Source organism: Equus asinus, chromosome 4 (genome assembly GCF_041296235.1).
Source record: "Equus asinus isolate D_3611 breed Donkey chromosome 4, EquAss-T2T_v2, whole genome shotgun sequence".
Taxonomy (NCBI): domain Eukaryota; kingdom Metazoa; phylum Chordata; class Mammalia; order Perissodactyla; family Equidae; genus Equus; species Equus asinus.
This window is the reverse complement of record NC_091793.1, coordinates 111,791,426-111,810,704: the sequence shown is the minus strand read 5'-3', so window position 1 is coordinate 111,810,704 and position 19,279 is coordinate 111,791,426. Positions and strand designations below refer to the sequence as shown.

At 39.9% G+C, this 19,279-nt stretch overlaps 1 protein-coding gene across 8 annotated transcripts in view; it reads right to left on the bottom strand.

Moving 5' to 3' along the window:
* RAPGEF4 (Rap guanine nucleotide exchange factor 4) overlaps nt 1-19,279 on the bottom strand; it is a 299,972-nt gene that overhangs the window by 212,369 nt on the left and 68,324 nt on the right. Inside the window, exon 1 of one of the 8 annotated variants that reach the window (XM_014846619.3) lies at nt 13,571-13,862. The exons of 6 other annotated variants lie outside the window; for them this stretch is intronic. In XM_014846619.3, the coding sequence (XP_014702105.3) occupies nt 13,571-13,582 (12 nt within the window). In that variant the 5' untranslated portion in view covers nt 13,583-13,862. Of the gene's footprint in view, nt 1-13,570; nt 13,863-19,279 lie in introns of those variants that run through there. One more of the 8 variants, XM_070508112.1, reaches the window with a different exon arrangement.

The window sequence follows — 19,279 nt, the reverse complement described above, 5'->3', positions numbered from 1 at the left end:
AGAAGACACGGGAGAAGGGAAACATACACTAATTTATAAAAACTTCTTCCAAAAAATTTTAATGTTTAAAGGAAGAATATTTCCCTTTATTGAAAACCAATCTTTTGAAGAGCTTTTCATTTCTCATGGAGGTTAAAAGCTGTTTGTTTTTACAAATAAACATCTTATTTATTGACAAGGGGAGTGTTGTGAATTTAAAGAGGTTTCCAAGCTTTTCCGGAAGAGGATCTCACCAACTCTGCTTTGCTATTTACCAGCACCTTTCACCTTTCACCACTATTTTAGCATTAGTCTCCACATCCAGTTTTTTTTTTTTTTTTTAAAGATTTTATTTTTTCCTTTTTCTCCCCAAAGCCCCCTGGTACATAGTTGTGTATTCTTCGTTGTGGGTTCTTCTAGTTGTGGCATGTGGGACGCTGCCTCAGCGTGGTCTGATGAGCAGTGCCATGTCCGCGCCCAGGATTCGAACCAACGAAACACGGGGCCGCCTGCAGCGGAGCGCGCGAACTTAACCACTCGGCCACCGGGCCAGCCCCTCCACATCCAGTTTTTAATTAAGAGTAGTTCTCTTCCTCTACCTTCCTAATATACAGCCAGTCTTAGACACTCCTTTCAATCTTCTTCCCCTGAGGTTTTTGAAGTTGCCTCTGCTATTTTCTACCCATGGTTATATCATGTTTTTCTAGAACCATTGAAGGGCAATGCATTGAGCACCTGGGAGTGATCAGATCCAGGCACAAAAGTGGAACGACTTCATCTCTTTATCCAGGATTCTTCAGCTTCAACCCTACAAGATAGCCCCACTAACAGTGTCTCATCTGTAAAGAGAATGAGGGACCACGTACTGAACGGCTAACCATTGATCTGGCCAAGAAAAACAGCATGTGATATAATTTCAAGACACATTCTGCCCTTTAGTTTCCCCCCAGATAGATAAGGATGAATTATTGCTGGGAACTGTATTTTGCAGCCAACATATCCAGCCACCAACTAATTTGGGATTAGCCTCTTGAAGTAGCATCTGCCTAGTAGCAAAAGGAGAAAAACAACATTAAATGGATAAATTAAAATAATTTCCAGAAGTGGTAGACAAAAAAATTCCTTTTAAAAACTTTTGCTTTATAGTAATATGTCTTTAGGGATGTGTAACTGGGGCATAGTTCAAGGGAAAGAGATTAGAGGGAAAAAATTAATGAATGAAATGGCCTGAGGAAGAAAATCGTAAAGCAAGCCAGGAAATGTTTCTCCAGGACAAAATGTATCTCAAACAAAAACTTAGAAAAGCTATTTTAATACATATGGCACAAAAGGGGACACTTCTTTAATTTACAAAGAGCTCTCATAATCTTATGAACTGTAGCTACAACCCAATAGGCTACTAGACAAAGGATATGAGCCAGCAACTCACAGACAAAAAATACTTTAAAAAATGCTTAATCTCATTCCTGATTAAGGAAATAATAATAAGATGCCCTTTTTTTTTTCTTGGCAAATTTTTCAAAGTTTGAAATTACCCAGTGTTGAAGAAGTGATAAAACAAATACACTCACACACTGTTGAGGGGAGTATAAACTGGTACTGACTTTCTGGAGTGTAATTAGAAAATATCCATCCAATTTTAAATCTCACATAATGTCCATATAATTCCATAGGTAAGAACTTACTCCACAAAAGTAAATCAAGATATATGTACAAGAATGTCCATTGCAGCACTGCTTATAAGAACAAAAACCAACATAATTGTAATAGGTTAAATTACAGTAATCCAGCCAATGGAAAACTGTAGCATAATGTGGTTAATCTGAATGGACTGAGACAGAAGCTTCTCGAAGATACACTAAATGGAAAAAAGCAAGATACAGACGATATGAATGATGCAATCCCATTTACGGAAGTATGTAAGTTCAAATGTTTTTAACATATATGCTATTACATAGTATTGCTCATTACAAATCAGCCCAAAACTCAGTGGCTTAAAACAATGACTATTCATTATTTCTCACAATTCTGTTGGCTTCCTGGGCAGTTCTTCTGTTGGTATCACCTGGGCTTACTCAGGTGGCTGTAGTCAACTAGGGGGTTGATTGAGACTAGATGGACTCACCTCTCTGAGGCCTCAGCTGGTACAGTTGAAATGACTGGAATGGACCTCAAGGTTCTGCATCTCAGGCATCTTCACATGATGGAGGAAGCACTCTCAGAGCACAAGAATGAAACTGCAGGGCCTCTGTAGGCCAACGCTCAAAGTCAAACAAAGTCACTCCCATAGCATCCTATTGGTCAAAGCTGGTCTCAGGGCCAGTATAGATTCAAGAAGAAGAAAGCAGATTCCACCTCTTGACTGGGAAACCTGGAAAGAATCTGTGGTCATATTTACCCTACCACTCTATATATGTACATACCTAGCAGTTATAGCTATATCCATCTTTAAGTATCTGAAACCTTATTGAAGAAACTATTAAAATAATTCCCTTTGGTGGGGGGCTGGTCCCGTGGCCGAGTGGTTAAGTTCACGCGCTCTGCTGCAGGCGGCCCAGTGTTTCGTTGGTTCGAATCCTGGGCGCGGACATGGCACTGCTCATCAAACCACGCTGAGGCAGCATCCCACATGCCACAACTAGAAGGACCCACAACGAAGAATATACAACTATGCACCGGGGGGCTTTGGGGAGAAAAAGGAAAAAATAAAATCTTTTAAAAAATAATAATAATAATAATTCCCTTTGGGGAGAGGAGCTGGCAATGTGAGTGGGGAAGGAAAAGGAAGAAACTTACTTTTCATTTCATGCATTTCTATTTTCAAGACTGGCTTCATGGGCAGGAGACCTGTGCAGTTGCATAGGGTCCCACGCTCAGGAGGGTCCCGTGTACTCAGTTTAATGCTTTTCTGTCACCATCCTGAAATTCTTAATAATTTTATCTTTTAACTCTTGTTTTGTAAGTGGAGCCCAATGGGACAGTGGAGCATGCATGTGAGCAAAGGAGATAGTGCAATATGCACGTTTACTGTTCCTTGACACCCATTCACACAGAGCATTCACAACACTTCCAAAGGACAGGATCCTGGAGGACTCAGGGTGCATGGGAGCTCAGCACGACTCAAAGCAAGTACAAAGTAAGCGTGTTACACCTTCCCATGAGTAAATCCTGGTGCTGACAGCCTCAGGGTCCCCATTTTCTGTTCTAACCAGAACTTGCTCTGAACACAGGGAGAGTGCAATGGTACTGACAAAGGAGCTAGAGTTCATATCCTTTCTTATCCATGTTACTTCCCTATATTAGCCAATCACCCACACTGAAAATAATGACATAAAGAGAAAGGACAGCCAGGACAACCCATGATCCTTTTCCTCTCCTTACTCATCTGTAAGCTGAAGATAGAGACTGTCCTTCCTTACTAACCTGTAAGCTGAAGATACAGAGTGTGGGTAAAAGGTGTGTGCATTAAGAACTGAAATGAAGACAGTGGAATTAGTTTTCTGCATGGTTTCTACTGTTCTGGTAAGAATGAAACACATATGAATGCATGAGCTCGGAAATACGAATTATGTAATTTTGGTGATTCCACATACAAGTTAAATGTTCTTCTTTTTGCATTTAAAACTGGCATTGCACCATAGAAAAATAAATAGTAAATTTACGCTAATAATTAAAATTTTTTTTTTACTTAGAACAACAATAAACAGCAAATAAGAAATATCATGAGTTGAGATAGAGAAGGCAGAAGAAGGAAAAAGCTTTATATTTTAGTACTGTTAATGATATTCTTTTCCCTGGGGAAAACAAGGGACTTTACATTTTTATTTTGCACTGGGTCCCACAAATTATGTAGTCAACCTAGTCTGTCCTGTTTGGATTTGCATATATGTACGTTCTACTATATTTAAAAACTAGGTTTCTTCACCACATCCCTCTCATTTTTTTAGTTGTTTTATGAACTTTATGCTACCCCTTCCCTCGAATCATCACAGATCTGTTAAAAAAATAATAATGATAAGATCCAGGGAACTAGCAGCTGAAAGAAGACAGGTACCCAAATGAAGAAACAATTTAACTAAACAAAGGCAACATTTCACATTATTATTCCTGCTCTCTTTTTCTTCTGTGGGCAAGCATTCTCCTTGATTTATAGCACTGGAACCATAGTCAGCACAATGAAATTAAGCAAGAACAATATGTCAGATTAAAAAACCCAAACCCAATTTTATGAACTCAATTCATGACAGCTGCACTGTCAACATAAATATTTATTCTCTCCAGGGCCATGGATGCAAGGTCATCTGCACCACAAGGGCTGCTCGCCTTAACTGGTACATATACCTCAACTCAGGAAACGTAGAAGCTATGTAGAGGTTATTTACAGGGATAATGTCTTAGAAGATTAATGCCAAAAGACTTTCCCATGTTTTATTTACTAGCAGGGTATCAACGTGTATTCCATAGCTGCAATGACTAAACATCTCTGTTAACATTGCAAGAGGTGTTATTTTTATATTTACCTCTTATACTTTTAATATTACTAACCATGTATATTACTTTGAATGTTCAACAAATTGATTAGTTCTTAATAATAAAAATTAAAATTATACTACACAGATTACTACATGTCTGGTTAGAATTTTCTATTTGAATCATAGGCACATTTTGCAATAATGTTCCACAATTTAAACATCAGATGATCCTGACAGGAGATTCAAGTTACTGAAATTCAGTGAGACAGCAAAGCAAAAGGAGAAAAGTAAACGAAAACCCTGGTAGGTGTATTAGCGTCAATTTGTGTTTAGATTGTGATTCCAACTGTCTTGATACTTTTAGAAATTTTTAAACTTTTTTCTTTCTTTCTCAAGAGGTTGAGAAGAGGAGTCAAATATCAGCTTTGGAAGCCTTGCCCAATAACCAATCAAAGAGAATATTCTGCAGAAAATATTCTACAGAAGAAGCCAATAACAGCAGTTGCTTCTGGAGAAGGCGGCTGATGGTTGGGGGCAAGAGTGAGAGAAAAATATACTTTTCATTATACATACCATGTTGTACTTTTAAAATTTTTTACCAAATGAACGCATTACTTAGTCTCAATAAATTAAATTTCTTTAAAATAAAAAAACAAAGACAATTCTTGCTTTGCATGATAGGCCATGCAATAGCTAATTTTTTTTCTTTAAAGATCGGCACCTGAGCCAACATCTATTGCCAATCTTTTTTTTCCCCCTTCTTCTCCCCCACAAAGTCCCCTGGCACATAGTTGTATATTGTAGTTGTGGTCCTTCTGGTTGTGCTGTGTGGGATGCCACCTCAGCATGGCCTGATGAGTGGTGCCATGTCCGCATTCAGAATCCAAACTGGCGAAACCCTGGGCCACTGAAGCATAGCATGCAAACTTAACCACCCGGCCACGGGGATGGCCCCTGTAGCTAATTTTTAAAAGTACCATCATCTGAAGTTGTCTAGTTAGTTTATGGGCATTATTAAATGTGGATGCTTTTTCCAGGGAGGTATGGAGCTGGGAAAACAAAACCACACTTCCACGAAAACTTATTGTTAAAGTTCAATCATTTTGGAACTAGATACAAAATACTCAAATGTGCTCTATTTAGGGAGGCAATACACCCATAAATTAGAAATACTTAATTAATTTATTTATTTTCTGAGGAAGATTAGCCCTGAACTAACATCTGTGCCAATTTCCTCCACTTTCTATGTGGGTCACTGCCACAGCATGGCTGACAAGTCGTGTCGGTCTGCACCCGAGATCCGAACCCATAAACCCAGCTCCTGAAGCAGAGCAAAGTGAACTTAACCACTATGTCCCACGGGGCCAGCCCTCAGAAATACTTATTTTAAAACAGGCTTTGGTAGAATCTCAATGCAAACCATTTCTGTTTTGAGCCTAGAACTTAGCATTTTTTCTAATGATTTCTTTTTCTCTACAAAAAGAGTTTCTGGATATCACCATGAAAGCCTTAAAGCCACGATGAAAATTATTTTTCTGTCTCCATTCTCACCATCATAACTTCTGTAAAGATAGGTTAAATTGAGAGCAAGTGTTCAGTGCTCTCCCTCATAGAGGGAGAAATGTATAATCTGGTTTGTATGCTTTTGATTCTATGGAAAATGGTCCTTAATCTTTTGAGGGGATAACAGACCTCTTTCAGATTAGGATGAAAGCTACAGACCCGCTTTTCAGAAAAATGCACACACATATTTAAAAAATGGAGGTTTTTGGGTTTGTCAGTAGCTGATCCATGAACTCCCCAGGGCTCACAAATCCTGGGTTAGAAGCACCCGTTGTGGACCATTCTTCTTCTCTGACACTCTACACACAGAGCTGTCTGCCAATGGACTAAATAAGCTATTCTACTATTACAGGGCAAAATGCTAACATTTGGGTCTAATCCTAAATTTTTCCTAAGCAAAAAAAAGTTCTTTTTATTCCAGAATTTCCTATAACTGAATTCTGGCTACTTAAACTATATTCTTGAGACTAAGCTGGTAATAACTTACTACTAAAGAATTCATAGTATATGTAAAAAGACGAGAATGACTTCTGGCACTCAGTTGGTGGTCAATAAAACTCATCTTTTATCGTTAGTAATTATTCACATACAGAGACCCACCATGTAAACGTAAAATCCAAATGACCATGATGATTTTCATCAGGTCTGGCCTTTAGACAGATCATGCCACAGATCCCTCATATGGGATGCTCCAAGGGGCTTACCTTCCTTCTGCAGGAGATCGGAGGAGACTCCCCCAAGTCCTAGGGGAACACAGAGATGAATGAGAGTGACCCAAGGGCCCAGGTCTGATGGCCACTAGGAACACTTACTGCAGCAGGACCGGCAGAGCCCCCACTGAAAGCCCCACGTGATAAAGACCTGCAGGCCTCCAAATCTGGGAGAAACCAAACGGATGCCCCCAGCATGTCTATACATCCTTCGTTCCCTCTGGGTCATTTCTGAAGCAACATTTGGCCTCTGGTTCCAGGCTCCCTCAGCCCCAAAACCTCTTAGCTTCCAGGTTCTTGGTCTGTTTGGAGGAACAGCAGTGCTCTGGGCCTTCATATCCCGAATCTTAGCAATCCCAGATGTCGGCCTTCCTGGTCCCCATCCCCTGATCTGACCTCAACCTGTCTTTCTTAAAGTCATTTTCTTTTCGATCATCTGGATGCTTATCTCCTCAGGAGGAAACTCAGCCTTTCATTCACAGACAAATCTGATTTAAAAAATAAAATGCCAAGAGGTGGCATCGATGTGAACGGGCCATCAGCATCCCTTCCTGATATTATTTACCTGATCTGGAGGAGACAGTCTGGGAGACAGTGGAGGAGACAGCATTTGCCTGGACCTTGGGACAGGCAGAGAAGAGAGGAGTGGAGGCAAAGGGATCATACAGCAAAGACACCGGGAAGGCACAGGCAGGAGCAGTAGTCAGCAAGCCCCAGGCTTGGGTCTGCTAGGGGATGTTTCACTGGGGTTTTGACCTTCAGTTCTCTCGATTACCACTTCTGGGCTTGTTAGGTGTTTTTGGACCAGGGAGCACGCAAGCACCAAGCTAGTCTCTGGAAGAGCTGAGTGAGGGTTTCAGGGAGGGGAAAAAAGGAGATAAAAACCCTGTTCTGTTCTCAAGAAAGTCCAGAGACTCTGATGAACTCTTCTCTCCATGAAGAACCTGAGGATGAGAGACGCTTGCCCTTGCCCTAGGAAGGCTGCTAGGACCAACCCCCCGCCCCCCGCCTCCGTCCAACAGAACACAGATATGTTCCATCAGTAGCTCTTGTATCCTCTGCCAGTGTCTGGTGGCATCTTTCTGTCACAGTCTTGTCAGCCTAATGATGACAATACACAGAAAAGGGACCCTCTCTGGAAACTGTTCTGACTCTCCCTGGCAGGTGCTCTCTCCTTCTCCCACTTCCAGCCCCTGTGTGCACCTCTGCTGTAGCTCGTATCATACTTTAAAATTTATTCTCATATATTTATCTTCATTAGACTGTGAGTTCCTTGAGGGCCACACACTGTCATGTCTGTGTCCCCAGTGCCTAGGATAGCACCTGGCATTAGTGGATGTTCAACTCATGCCATCGGATATGATTTAGGCTGATAAAAATATTTGTATAAATTAATAGAGGCAATATGACTGGGAAAAGACGTAGGGCCAAATTTAGAAAACTTCGAATGCCAAGGTAATGGTTTGCACGTTATCCCTGGACAGTGAGAGCAGCACCAGGTGTCTGAGCAGGCACGTGTGCGTCTGAACTCCTGCTCCATCCATGTATCCATCCATCACCACCTCCCATAGCATTTACTGGGTGCTTCCTTAGGGCTGACGGATTGACTGCATTGTATCATTTCTTCCTCCTGGACATTTGTGATAGGATTATTGTTACCCCCATTTTACAAATGAGGAAAGAGGTTAGGGACATGATGTAACTTGCCTGAGGATGGAGAGCTGGTCAGAAGCAGGGCCAGGACTGTCATTGTGATCTGGCTGATGCCAGTCCATGATCTTTAAACACTATACTGCCTCCCTTACACTGGCTAGACTTGAGGAGAGAGAAGGGAGGTAACAGCGATGACAGATCAGAATTGGAAAGGAAAAGATAAATATACAATTGCTTATAAAGGGAGATTGGCTAGGACAAGGAGGAGCAGGGGGGAAAAGTTAACCTGAAATATTGAAGGGTAAAGTGTTGTGATATCCACAATAGGCTTTCAGATGGTTCAGTAAAACAAACAAATATATAAATATATATATATACACACACATAAATATAAATTTAAAAATAAACATATATTAAAGAGAGAAAGAAAGAAATCTTTTTTCAATTTTTCTCAATGATTAAAAGTTTGAATAAAAAGCTAGGAGGGAAAAAAGATTAGTCTGACATTTCAGACCTAAGCAAAGTCTGGAGAAGGGGCTAGGATGAGGAAGAAAAAAATATAAAGCAACAAGCAAAAAGCAAGAAAGAATTTCAGGAAGATGAATTGCCAACGTGCTAAAACTTCTCTAAAAATTTATTAATAACACCAGGACTCAGCTGTTTAGATTATGCACATGTTTGCAAATTTTACTATCAGGAATTCACATAAGGATTTTAATTTCTTAATTTTCTTGTCTTAAATTATCACCTTGTTAAATACGCTATCTGCCATACATGACGAAACCTTTTGGTAATTAAGGAAAGAAATGTCGACGGAGGCAGTGTGATCAGCAGTACAGTTTTCAGAGAACTAGAACACTACCATTTTTAAAGCTTTTTAAAAATTGTCTAACTTTTTTGATAAGCAAATACTTTTTACAGTGTCATTCACAAAACTGTGTATGTTCCGGAGCAGGTGTCTCTCTTATTGAATGCAATATCTGATCATTTTACGACGTTTTCCCTTTTTCAAGTTCTGTTATGCTTTTAACAGGGATTATATATAATGAAAGTTATTATAGAGTTTTTTTTCCTTTTTCAGAATATTTGTACTAGACAATTCAATGAACTTTAAACAAAGAGAAGCATGGGCAAAAATGTCCTCCAAACAAACAAACTAAAACCCACAACAAACAGCAAAGGCCTAAACATGAAAAACTGTTTTCATTAACACTTATTGCTAAGAGCTTCTATGCTTTCCCCAGAGCTATTAAAAAGGTAGATGCAATTTTGTACAATGAAAAAGAGAAAACAGTTATGGATGCACAAAAAAGAGGACTCAGTTCACTAACTTCAGAAGATATCCCAATTCTGCTCATGTTTCATTCAGACTCAACATTTAGAACAATGTTGGGGTGCTGGGGCAAGTGGGAACAAAGAGTAGAGGGTCCCACCATCAAATCACTGGGATCTTGACAAAACTCAAGAAGGGAGAGTAGTAGAAGGGACCTAGATCATGGTACAAATATACAGAAAAGAAATCTTAAGAAAATTTTACTACAAATGCTAAAATAAGGTCCACATAGAAGCTACAGGAAACAATTGGAGGCAATACATGAGTTGATAAGAGCATTTAAACATTTTCTGAAGTAAAAGAGAGAAGCAATAAAAAGAGTTATTAAGACTCATTCATTTCATGCAGATAGCACCATTGACCAAAATACATTATATCATCTTATTTTTCAAATAAGTTGCAAATGAAAGAAAGATAACATTTTTATAAAGCAAACTTTAAAAAATTTTAAATCACAAAATAGCCAGATTTATGGTGGATTTAATGGATTTAGAATTTACATACATTCAATATTATGAAAAATGAACAGTAAACAGACCAAGATAAAATATTTGCAGGAATTATAACAATCATCCGGAATTACCATGTCTTGATCAAATAAAGCATTCATATAAATTCATAAATAAATGCCAATGTATGTATAAGTAACATGTCCCGAAAGAGAAAATACAATCAGTAAAGAAATAGATGAGAAAATCTCAACCATTTCAGAAGTAATCAAAGAAATACAGTGACAATAACAACACCTAATATAATGGAAAAAATATATATAATGGTCATGCTGGCCAAGACTGAATGTGACAGGTATGCTCAAATACTCTTGGTGGCAGAATAAAAGCTATTGAAAACAAAAGCAATCATATTTCTTGAGCCATAAAAATTTTCATATCTTTCAATTTAGTATTTCTTTTTCTGAGATTTATCTTATAGAAGTTGTTCTCAAAGTATAGTCCAGGGACAGGTGGGGGATCTCAACATTCTCGGGGGTCCATGAGTTCAAAACACTTTTCATAATAATACTAAGATATTATTTGCCTTTGTCACTCTCATTCTCTCAAAAAGGTACAGTGGAACTTTCCAGGAGCTACATGATGTGTGATGACACCATTGTTTTGACAACTAAGAGAATGACTGCCTGTAGGATGGTGGAATTTGGGGGTGATTTTGCACCTTATTCTCAGACTTTGAATAACCAGACTACATAGGCAACTTCTAATCATAAAGCCTTGGATAAACCCCACTCACCCTATCTCTAAAGTGCTGATTGCCATTATCACTTAAATGTGGCAGAAACCTCAATTTGGAAGTAGAATGTCTATATGAGAGAAGGAATAATTACACTAGGAAATTTAACACAGACTAGTAAAGAACAAACATATTATTCAACCATAGAGCCTTAGCACGGGGCAAAGATGCTGGCCAGGTACAAATGCAAAAGTATCAAGAACAAAAGGGCACAGTGGACCACAAAGCCCAGCGCTGGAAGACAGGAGTTCTCAGCCCTGGTTGCCCAGTAGATCCACCTGCGGAGCTTTAGGAAGCTACTGATGCCTAGGCCCCATCTTCTAGAGATTCTGGGTTCACTGGTCTAGACGGGGCCAACACAGTATTTTTTAAATAGCTCCCCAGGTAATTCTAATGTGGAACTAGTTTTAAGAACTACAACTATAAAGAAACCAAGAAGTTCTCCTTGCTTTTCTGATAATACATTTTGACACAATATTAACTGTTGCCTATACTTTATCTTTTCCATTCACATAATTTGTGGCTCTGCCTCCTTGAATTTGCAATCCAAAAGCAAAGGAGGGGCACTAAATTTTTCAACTCATAAGGCACCTAAGTAATCGATCCACATTAACTTGGACCACTGCTGTCAGCAAGGCATGATTTAAGTAAAGCTATCTTTATTTTACAAATAGGTGGCCCAAGAAGCTAGAGAGCTTTCCAGAAAGTCATCCAGCAAAGCTGGGTTCAACCAGGAATAGATCAGAATTTCAGGCCAGACCACTTGACCACATCAATAGCCTTTAGAAAGTCTGTCTTGCATTTATCGGTCTGGGCCAGCCAGCTCAAAACACTGGGGTCAGTGAGAGCAATCATGGGCAAGACTACGGAATTTGGTGTGGCCGACTGTTGACAGGATTTCCTGCTGCTCCTTCCTCGGTGTCAGACACCCTGGCCCAGTGACTGTGCCCTAACCACTCCACAGCAGCCTGGAGATTACGCAGGAGAGGATTTGGCCCGAAAAGAACAGGCAAGTCTCATGACCACAGGGCTTCCTACACATAAAGAGCTTAACAATATCCCCCATCCATACCACGAGTTCCTTCTCAAAGTCTCAAGTTGTTCAAGTTTTCCCGACCAGAACTGCCTTTGCCCAGGGGACCCATTAAACCTCAGAGCGGATTTCTCCAGATGATGACTGACCAACAAACAAAACACAAAGCCAGGCATTGGGAAATACACCACATGACATCCTCAGAGGGCAGGCAGACCCCTAACCAAGCCCACCCCAGGGCCCAGTACAGGGGGAGAAGGCAGAATGCAGTGCAATAGGCACGAAGAAGCTCTTCCTCTTCTGTGTGGTCAGTCCCTTGGGACAAGGCTGCTTCAAACACTGTAATTTGGTTAAGTGACCCCAATTCTTTCGGGATACTGAAAAACAGCCTTCTTACCCACATAGAAATTCAGAACCAGACCTCTTTGTCTTTGGACGAAATGATACCCTGGGTGGAAGTGAATCTCTCTGCCCTGCCCCATATATCCCTCAGCACACGGTGTCTTTCCCATAGCACTTTTCAGGTTGTGTTAGATCAGGGTGATGTGTGTTTATGCTTGTCTGTCTTCACTAGACTGTAAACCAGAAAGACAGACATGGTGCCTTTTGCACCTCCACGTGGTGGGAACCAAGCATGTTTGTTGAATAAGACAGAAGCTTCTTAGAGATGAAATTTTCGAAGCAGCATCAATTAACAGCAAATTGAGCAGCTCTTTAGCAGGCACACAGTGAAGAGGCCACCGTAGGATAAAAGTGCAGGGGGGAGGGAAGCGGAGAGGTGTCAACGACATGCTGGCAAATGCACGGCCATGGCAGGAATTTCAAAAGCTCTGCTAACAGCAACTCCTAAAACACCAGAGCATCCACTGCACACTCCTGGAATGAGCACCCAAAGGAGCACCAGCTAAGAAGGAACGCCTACGGCTTACAGCACCCTGCCAGCAGGCCTTTCCACAGCATCTGGGCATTTCTGGCAACTGTGAGCCAAGCCTTGATCTGTTCAGACCCCCTGATCATCTTCTGAGAAATAGTGAGCTCATAGCTGGAGGAGCTGGTCAGACTTCAAGTCATCAATAATGGAACAGAATTCCCATAAACACTAAGGACTTCATATAGTCTGAGAGCTGCAGGCAAGACATGCCTGGACGCCACCGGGCGTCCAGCTGGTGAAATACCATCACTCTCAACCTGTTTCCTTGCCCAAGCTTCATTTTTAAGATATGCCATTCAAGTACATCACCAGACAAATACATATATTTAATATTAATGTGATAAATGTAACTCTGCCTCATTATGAACAACTATTTTTGTTTATCTTCCAGAAACATATTTAAGATCATCAGGCTAAACAAACATATCCTTCACAATCACAAAAAGATGAGCCACCTCTCCTACCCTACACACACACACACCACAAATAAAGCTGAAATCAAATTACGACAGTGCCATGGTACATATTTAGGTCTGGTGGAACATAATTAGCAAAGCCAGAGATGTTTTAGAGTATAATTCCTCAAACCAAAATGAAAACTATGACAGGTAATATTTCTGCACAAAAGAATAAAACAAGATCTGTTCTGACCTGGTAGGGCATGCGTCCTTGTTTTTCTCTTTCTCAAAGTTTTCAGACATCCAATGAATATCTGTCCTTTATGTGGACAGCAAAATGCAGCCTCATCGCCAGTTAATTGCCAGTCCGCATCTGCCACTTAAGAAGATCTCAGTCCATCGAGAGAAAACGGGTGCTGGTGTTTCTCTAGAAAAGCCCAGGCAGCCAAAGGCAATAGGAAAGGACTTCCTATCTATCTTTTAACTTTAGCTATGTCCTCATACTTCACTCCCTTCCTTTCTGGATTTGAATCATTTCACAACTCCATGGAAAAGCTTGAGGACAGAGGAGTGAGACTCTGGCACAGACATAAGGTCCAAGTCATCAGAGCAGGCTTCCGCTTGGTTTAAAAGAATCAGAACTGTGAGGAGAGAGGCGCGAGAACCAGCCAACAGGATGTGTGTGGCTGGAGTTCCTGGCATGAAGTCTTGGCTTTCATGTTTATTTTTGGATGTATTTTTCTTAGCCCTTTGATGCAAATTTCTGGCCTGGGAAGTAACCCTACAGTACGAGCTCCACAGTTGCCAAAAGTGAGTACAGGCTTCTGACTTGGGAGAAAGCAGGTCCCCGGGCTTTTAGGCTGCAGTGAACCCTCAGAGGAGGGTGCAGGTCACGGGGCATTAGCAGGCAGGCAAGGGGCCGCCTGTCTGAGGGTGGGTCGTGCAGTCTTACCTCGATATCCAGGGCCACTAAACATTCACCTGAAATACCGGCCCGCCTGGAAAGCCTCCCATTAACGCAAAAGTGAAACAACCTGACATTGTTTGCATGCTAAATAAAGTAATAAAACCCTGCCAAGGGACTTCCGAGATTTTTATGTTCTGAGATATTATGTTTTAAGTATTCAGCTTTAATTTTTATGACAGCATAAGACAGATAGGAACATCAAGTCTATTCAAGCAGGAGCAGATGCCTCTAAGAGGTATGGTTTGTAAAGCGCACCAGCAAAGACGAGGCTGCTATTATCTCAATAATTCCTATTCTTATAGCGGCTTGAAAGATTATTAATGGAAAAGAGCTTTTCCCTCTGCATAGTCCAAAAGAAGCAGTAAATAGAAATAACCAAAAAGCTTTCAGTCCCACAAGTGCCAACATATCTGGTAGAGCTGAGAAATAAAACACTCTAAAAATTAGGAAATAGAGATAGCTCTAAAAATATTTCTTCAACAATATTCGTCACCCTTAGAAATATTCCTATTTAAAAATTGCATTCTTTTCCTAAGACAGAAACATGCACTTATTTTTACCATTCAGTTTTATATCCTATAAAGCAAGAAGTAGATTTTCAGCCAGTTAACAATATTTACAGAGGCACATACACATTTGGGGATAAACTCTACTGCATCAATCATTCTGTCAGAGCAATGGTTCTCTGTGATGTGGTATGCCCCGATTAGAATAAAATCACAGTATGTGCCAAGAAGTTCCGGGTAACAACTGCAGCTAAGAAACCATTTTTATTGTGGTGCAGGTCAGACTACAAATTTAAAATATTGCTTTTATTTTTAAAGACTCTGTAGTTTTACTGCTGTCTTAAATTTCAAATAATTTATTCATAAATATGTCTTATTATTTTGAACGTGCTCCAACATGGCTCACAATGAAGGAAAGTTTTTGGCCAAAATTGAAACACAGGTAAACAGGTGGTAGGCCACTAATTCAAGGACCTCTCAGTAGCATCTTTTACGAATTTGATCGAGAGTGCCTCTCCAATCTGCTTCTCTGAACACACTGGATCCATCTCCTCATTCAATTTCATGTATTTGGAATATTCCATGGGAAGATGTCAAAAAATGCTGCAAAGCCGAAAGCATCTTGATACAGACACACATTAGACAGAAAGTCAGGAAGAAAATCCAAAAACCCCTCATGGTTGTTGTTCTAACTATTGGAAACCTTCTTATACTATATGTGCTGAGAAGAAATTCATGGAATTGGACAGTAAATCAGCATTTTCTTCATTCCAAGAGCCACCAGCAATCATAAATACCCATAATCTTGGATCAACTATCAATAACTGGCTTAAAATTCCCATGCCTACACTTAACTACTTTGCCATTTAACTTCCTTACTGAGAGTACACAACGCCACTAGTGTCAAAGAGTTTAAATTACAAGTGTCTCAAGAACTAAAAATGGTATTCCAAGACTTTTAAATCAATTTTCTTCTGAATGAAATTCAGAAACATAACAATCTCCTTTCTCTCTCTCTCTCTCTCCACCCGCCCTCCCTCCTGAGATGCTACTGAAAAATGAGATGTTTTATACCCTGGTTAATATATTTTATTAAGTTCTAATATCAAAGAGGTGTGAAAAGAGGTAAGCCATTATTGATCAATTCTAAATAATCTCACTGTAATCACTTAAGCTAAGAAAATATGACCTGACTTTAAGATGGAGCAACCCAGCGCCCTCCGATCTGACCATAAATTGGCGACTGAAACATACAAAGAGAGGAAGAAAGAAAGTCGTTATCGTTAGGAAAGATACAGTGTACAAAGAGAAGCACCAAGCTGCTAGGAATATACCTTGGGGAATATTTATTTCATTTGATGTATTTCTAGAGACTATTGAATAATGCTTCTGGTCACATTTATGACGATAATTTTTTTTAACTACTCTGGGTGCTACCAATTTGACTTACAACATAACAGAAAACATAAAGCAAGAGGTATTTGGGATGAAATTGAGTAGGACTTCAAAATCTCACACATAGTTTTCTGAGCATGTATAAGTGGAGCGCCGAGGAAACCTGCCTTTGGTCAGGAAAGAAAGCAAAATTCTCTAGCTTTGTGTTGCCATTAAAGTCCCAAGTGTAAGATTAAAATAAACTATTAGCTCAGCCTATTAAAGAGCTACTTTGATTTTTTTGTTGTTGTTTTTTGGGGTTTTTTTTGAGGAAGACTAGCCATGAGCTAACATCCGCTGCCAATCCTCCTCTTTTTTGCTGAGGAAGACTGGCCCTGAGCTAACATCCATGCCCATCTTCCTCTACTTTATATATGGGACGCCTGCCACAGCATGGCTTGACAAGTGGTGCATAGGTCCGCACCCGGGATCCAAACTGGTGAACCCGGGGCTGCCAGAATGTGAGAACTTAACTACTGCACCACCAGGCTGGCCCCAAAGAGCTACATTTAGACTGTGCTACCTGTTAATGATTAGAGACCATAATTCTCAGAGTTAGAAGAAGTAACTCAGAATCCTGGTCCTCAGCTTTTATCTTTCAGCCCCTTTAAGTGACCTCAAGGGCGTTAAACAAGACAAAGCTAAATATGAGGGTACTTGTCACCCAATGGGCTCATTGTGACATGCCTCAAAAATAAGTAGTCAAATGAAATGAACATGCAAATTTAGGCCCATGATTCAGGTTATCTAATTTTTACCATTCAGAACCCATGGCCCAACACCGAGCTCCTTACCATGCCGACGGGAGAGGCGTTACTGAGCTTTCCTTTCTGCTGCCTTCTTTCTACCATCTCAACGAAGCTTTTACTAGAATCCTGAAACTATGTAATCTTTCTGTACATATTCCTTCCCCTTTGATATTTGGCTGACAGATCTAACTTAGATTTCAGCTGACAGTAGAGCTTGCTAATGGATCTTATTTACCAGTGTAATGAATGACTGAATTATAAACTCTATTATCTGACATAATCAAGGAATAGGTGTCCTGGTTATCAAATATTTTGCCAGCACATTAGTGCTACATATGCCGTCAATGATCACCCATATTCGAAGAATAGAAATAAAATTTATTTGATGATAATGATATGTTATACTCCGAAATAACATAATAACAATAATATTAATAATAATATTATTGACTTAGTTTATTTTCTGTCTCCTCCAAGTAGAACAGAAGCCGTGGCCCAGAGAGCAGGAGCTCTGTCAGTCTTGCTCACTGCTATAACCATACCTGATACGCGGGAGGTAATAAACGAACAGCAGAGTAAACATAAGTCAATCATTTTTATTCAGAAGGTAATTTAGAATGTTACGATTTCTCAGGATGATCATGTACTGTATACGTACAAATGCGCCCATTAATAAACTTCTGATTAACAGAGATTGCTAGATGACGGCGTTTCTTGCATTTTCCTTTTAGTCAGTTAATACATTGATTGAGCAGCTAATTTGCACTCTGTAGTTAGTTGCATGAGCAGGCAAATAAATGAAGTATCTGACTAACCTCTTACTCCCTGTGAGGGTCCAGTCCCCCACCTGTAAAAATAAGAGCTCAGACTAAAAACTCTATCCATCCTTCTCAGCTCATGTATGTCACTGGCAAGGGAGGTCAGAAATCATGCTCTGAGGTTACAGACGAGCGGTTGGACCTGCTGAGCAGCAAAATTATGTGGCAAGATTTGGGATACCAAGGACCACGCTCAATCAAGATCAATGCCTCCATTTAAAAATTTTCCTCTAGGGGAAATATCTATGGAAAACAGCCATAAATGTATTCCGATACAATCTAACCAAGGGATCAAATTGATGAAACTAACACATCGCTAAGAGTGAGGCATCCAGACGTTAGGAGCCTCCAGATGCACTCAGTAGTATCACTTTTCATGTTTTCTTACCAAAAATGCTGGACTTGATCTAACCAACCTTTTAGCTCTAACTTCCATGTACAGGAACCTCTGGGGTGAAGTGCACAAAAGATACTATGAGAAAACAGTCAGACAAACCTTGAATTTGGGAGAAACTGACCTGACCTTTTTAACAAGTCAGCCCCATGGAGAGGGGTGGGGTGGGGAGACTGACTTAGATATAACCATCAGATGTGACACATGGTTCTTTATTCGAGACTGGTTTGAAACAAAACAGATATAAAAGATATTTATGGAATAAATATTTATTTATTTATAGATATTTGAACTGTGGGGAAATTGGAACTGTGGACAGGGTATTAGATATTAGGATATTTCATTTTACAGGTGAAATAATGGTATTATGAGTATACGGCAAGATATTCTAATTTTCTGGAGACATATGCTGAATATTTAAGATTAAAGATCATGATGTCTGTCATTTACACTAAAGTGGTTCAGCAAAAAACAAAGATGAGGCCCATGTGGCCAGATGTTAACAGTCGCTGAACAGAGTGGGGGTGTCTGGGTGTGCACTGTCTTATCCTTTTGGATTTTCTGCATGTTTGAACATTTTTTTACTAATAAATTTTTTAAAAATGTTCACAGGTAGCAAGTTCTCAGGAACTTCCTTCACAGCCCTGAGGGCTCCTAATTAAAATAAATTTTTAAATATTTCCACAAACCATCCACAATCAGCAACTTGAATAAGTCATCACAGACAAACGCAGTTATAATGACACACATCCCAGGTAGGAATCATTTTCGTTCTTAAACCAGTTTCTCGAATTTTCTTTTTGGAAAAGTCTTTTCAGTTTACCTTTTAAGACAAAAGATCCAACAAATGGCTTATTTGCCTCAAGCCTGGTTCCTTTTAATTGACAGAAAAACTCTCCACACACACCTCATGCAAACCTACTTCAGTTTTGCCTTCCTAAAACTAGCTTTTGTCTCTGAACTTTACAGAGCGGTTGGAGCTCTTTAATATTTTCTAAGAGGAGCATTTCAAACAAGTCGCCCCGCCATTCATTCACTACTGCCAGGAATAAAAGTAACAGGTCTCACCACCAAGGCCTTCCAAAGCTTTGCGG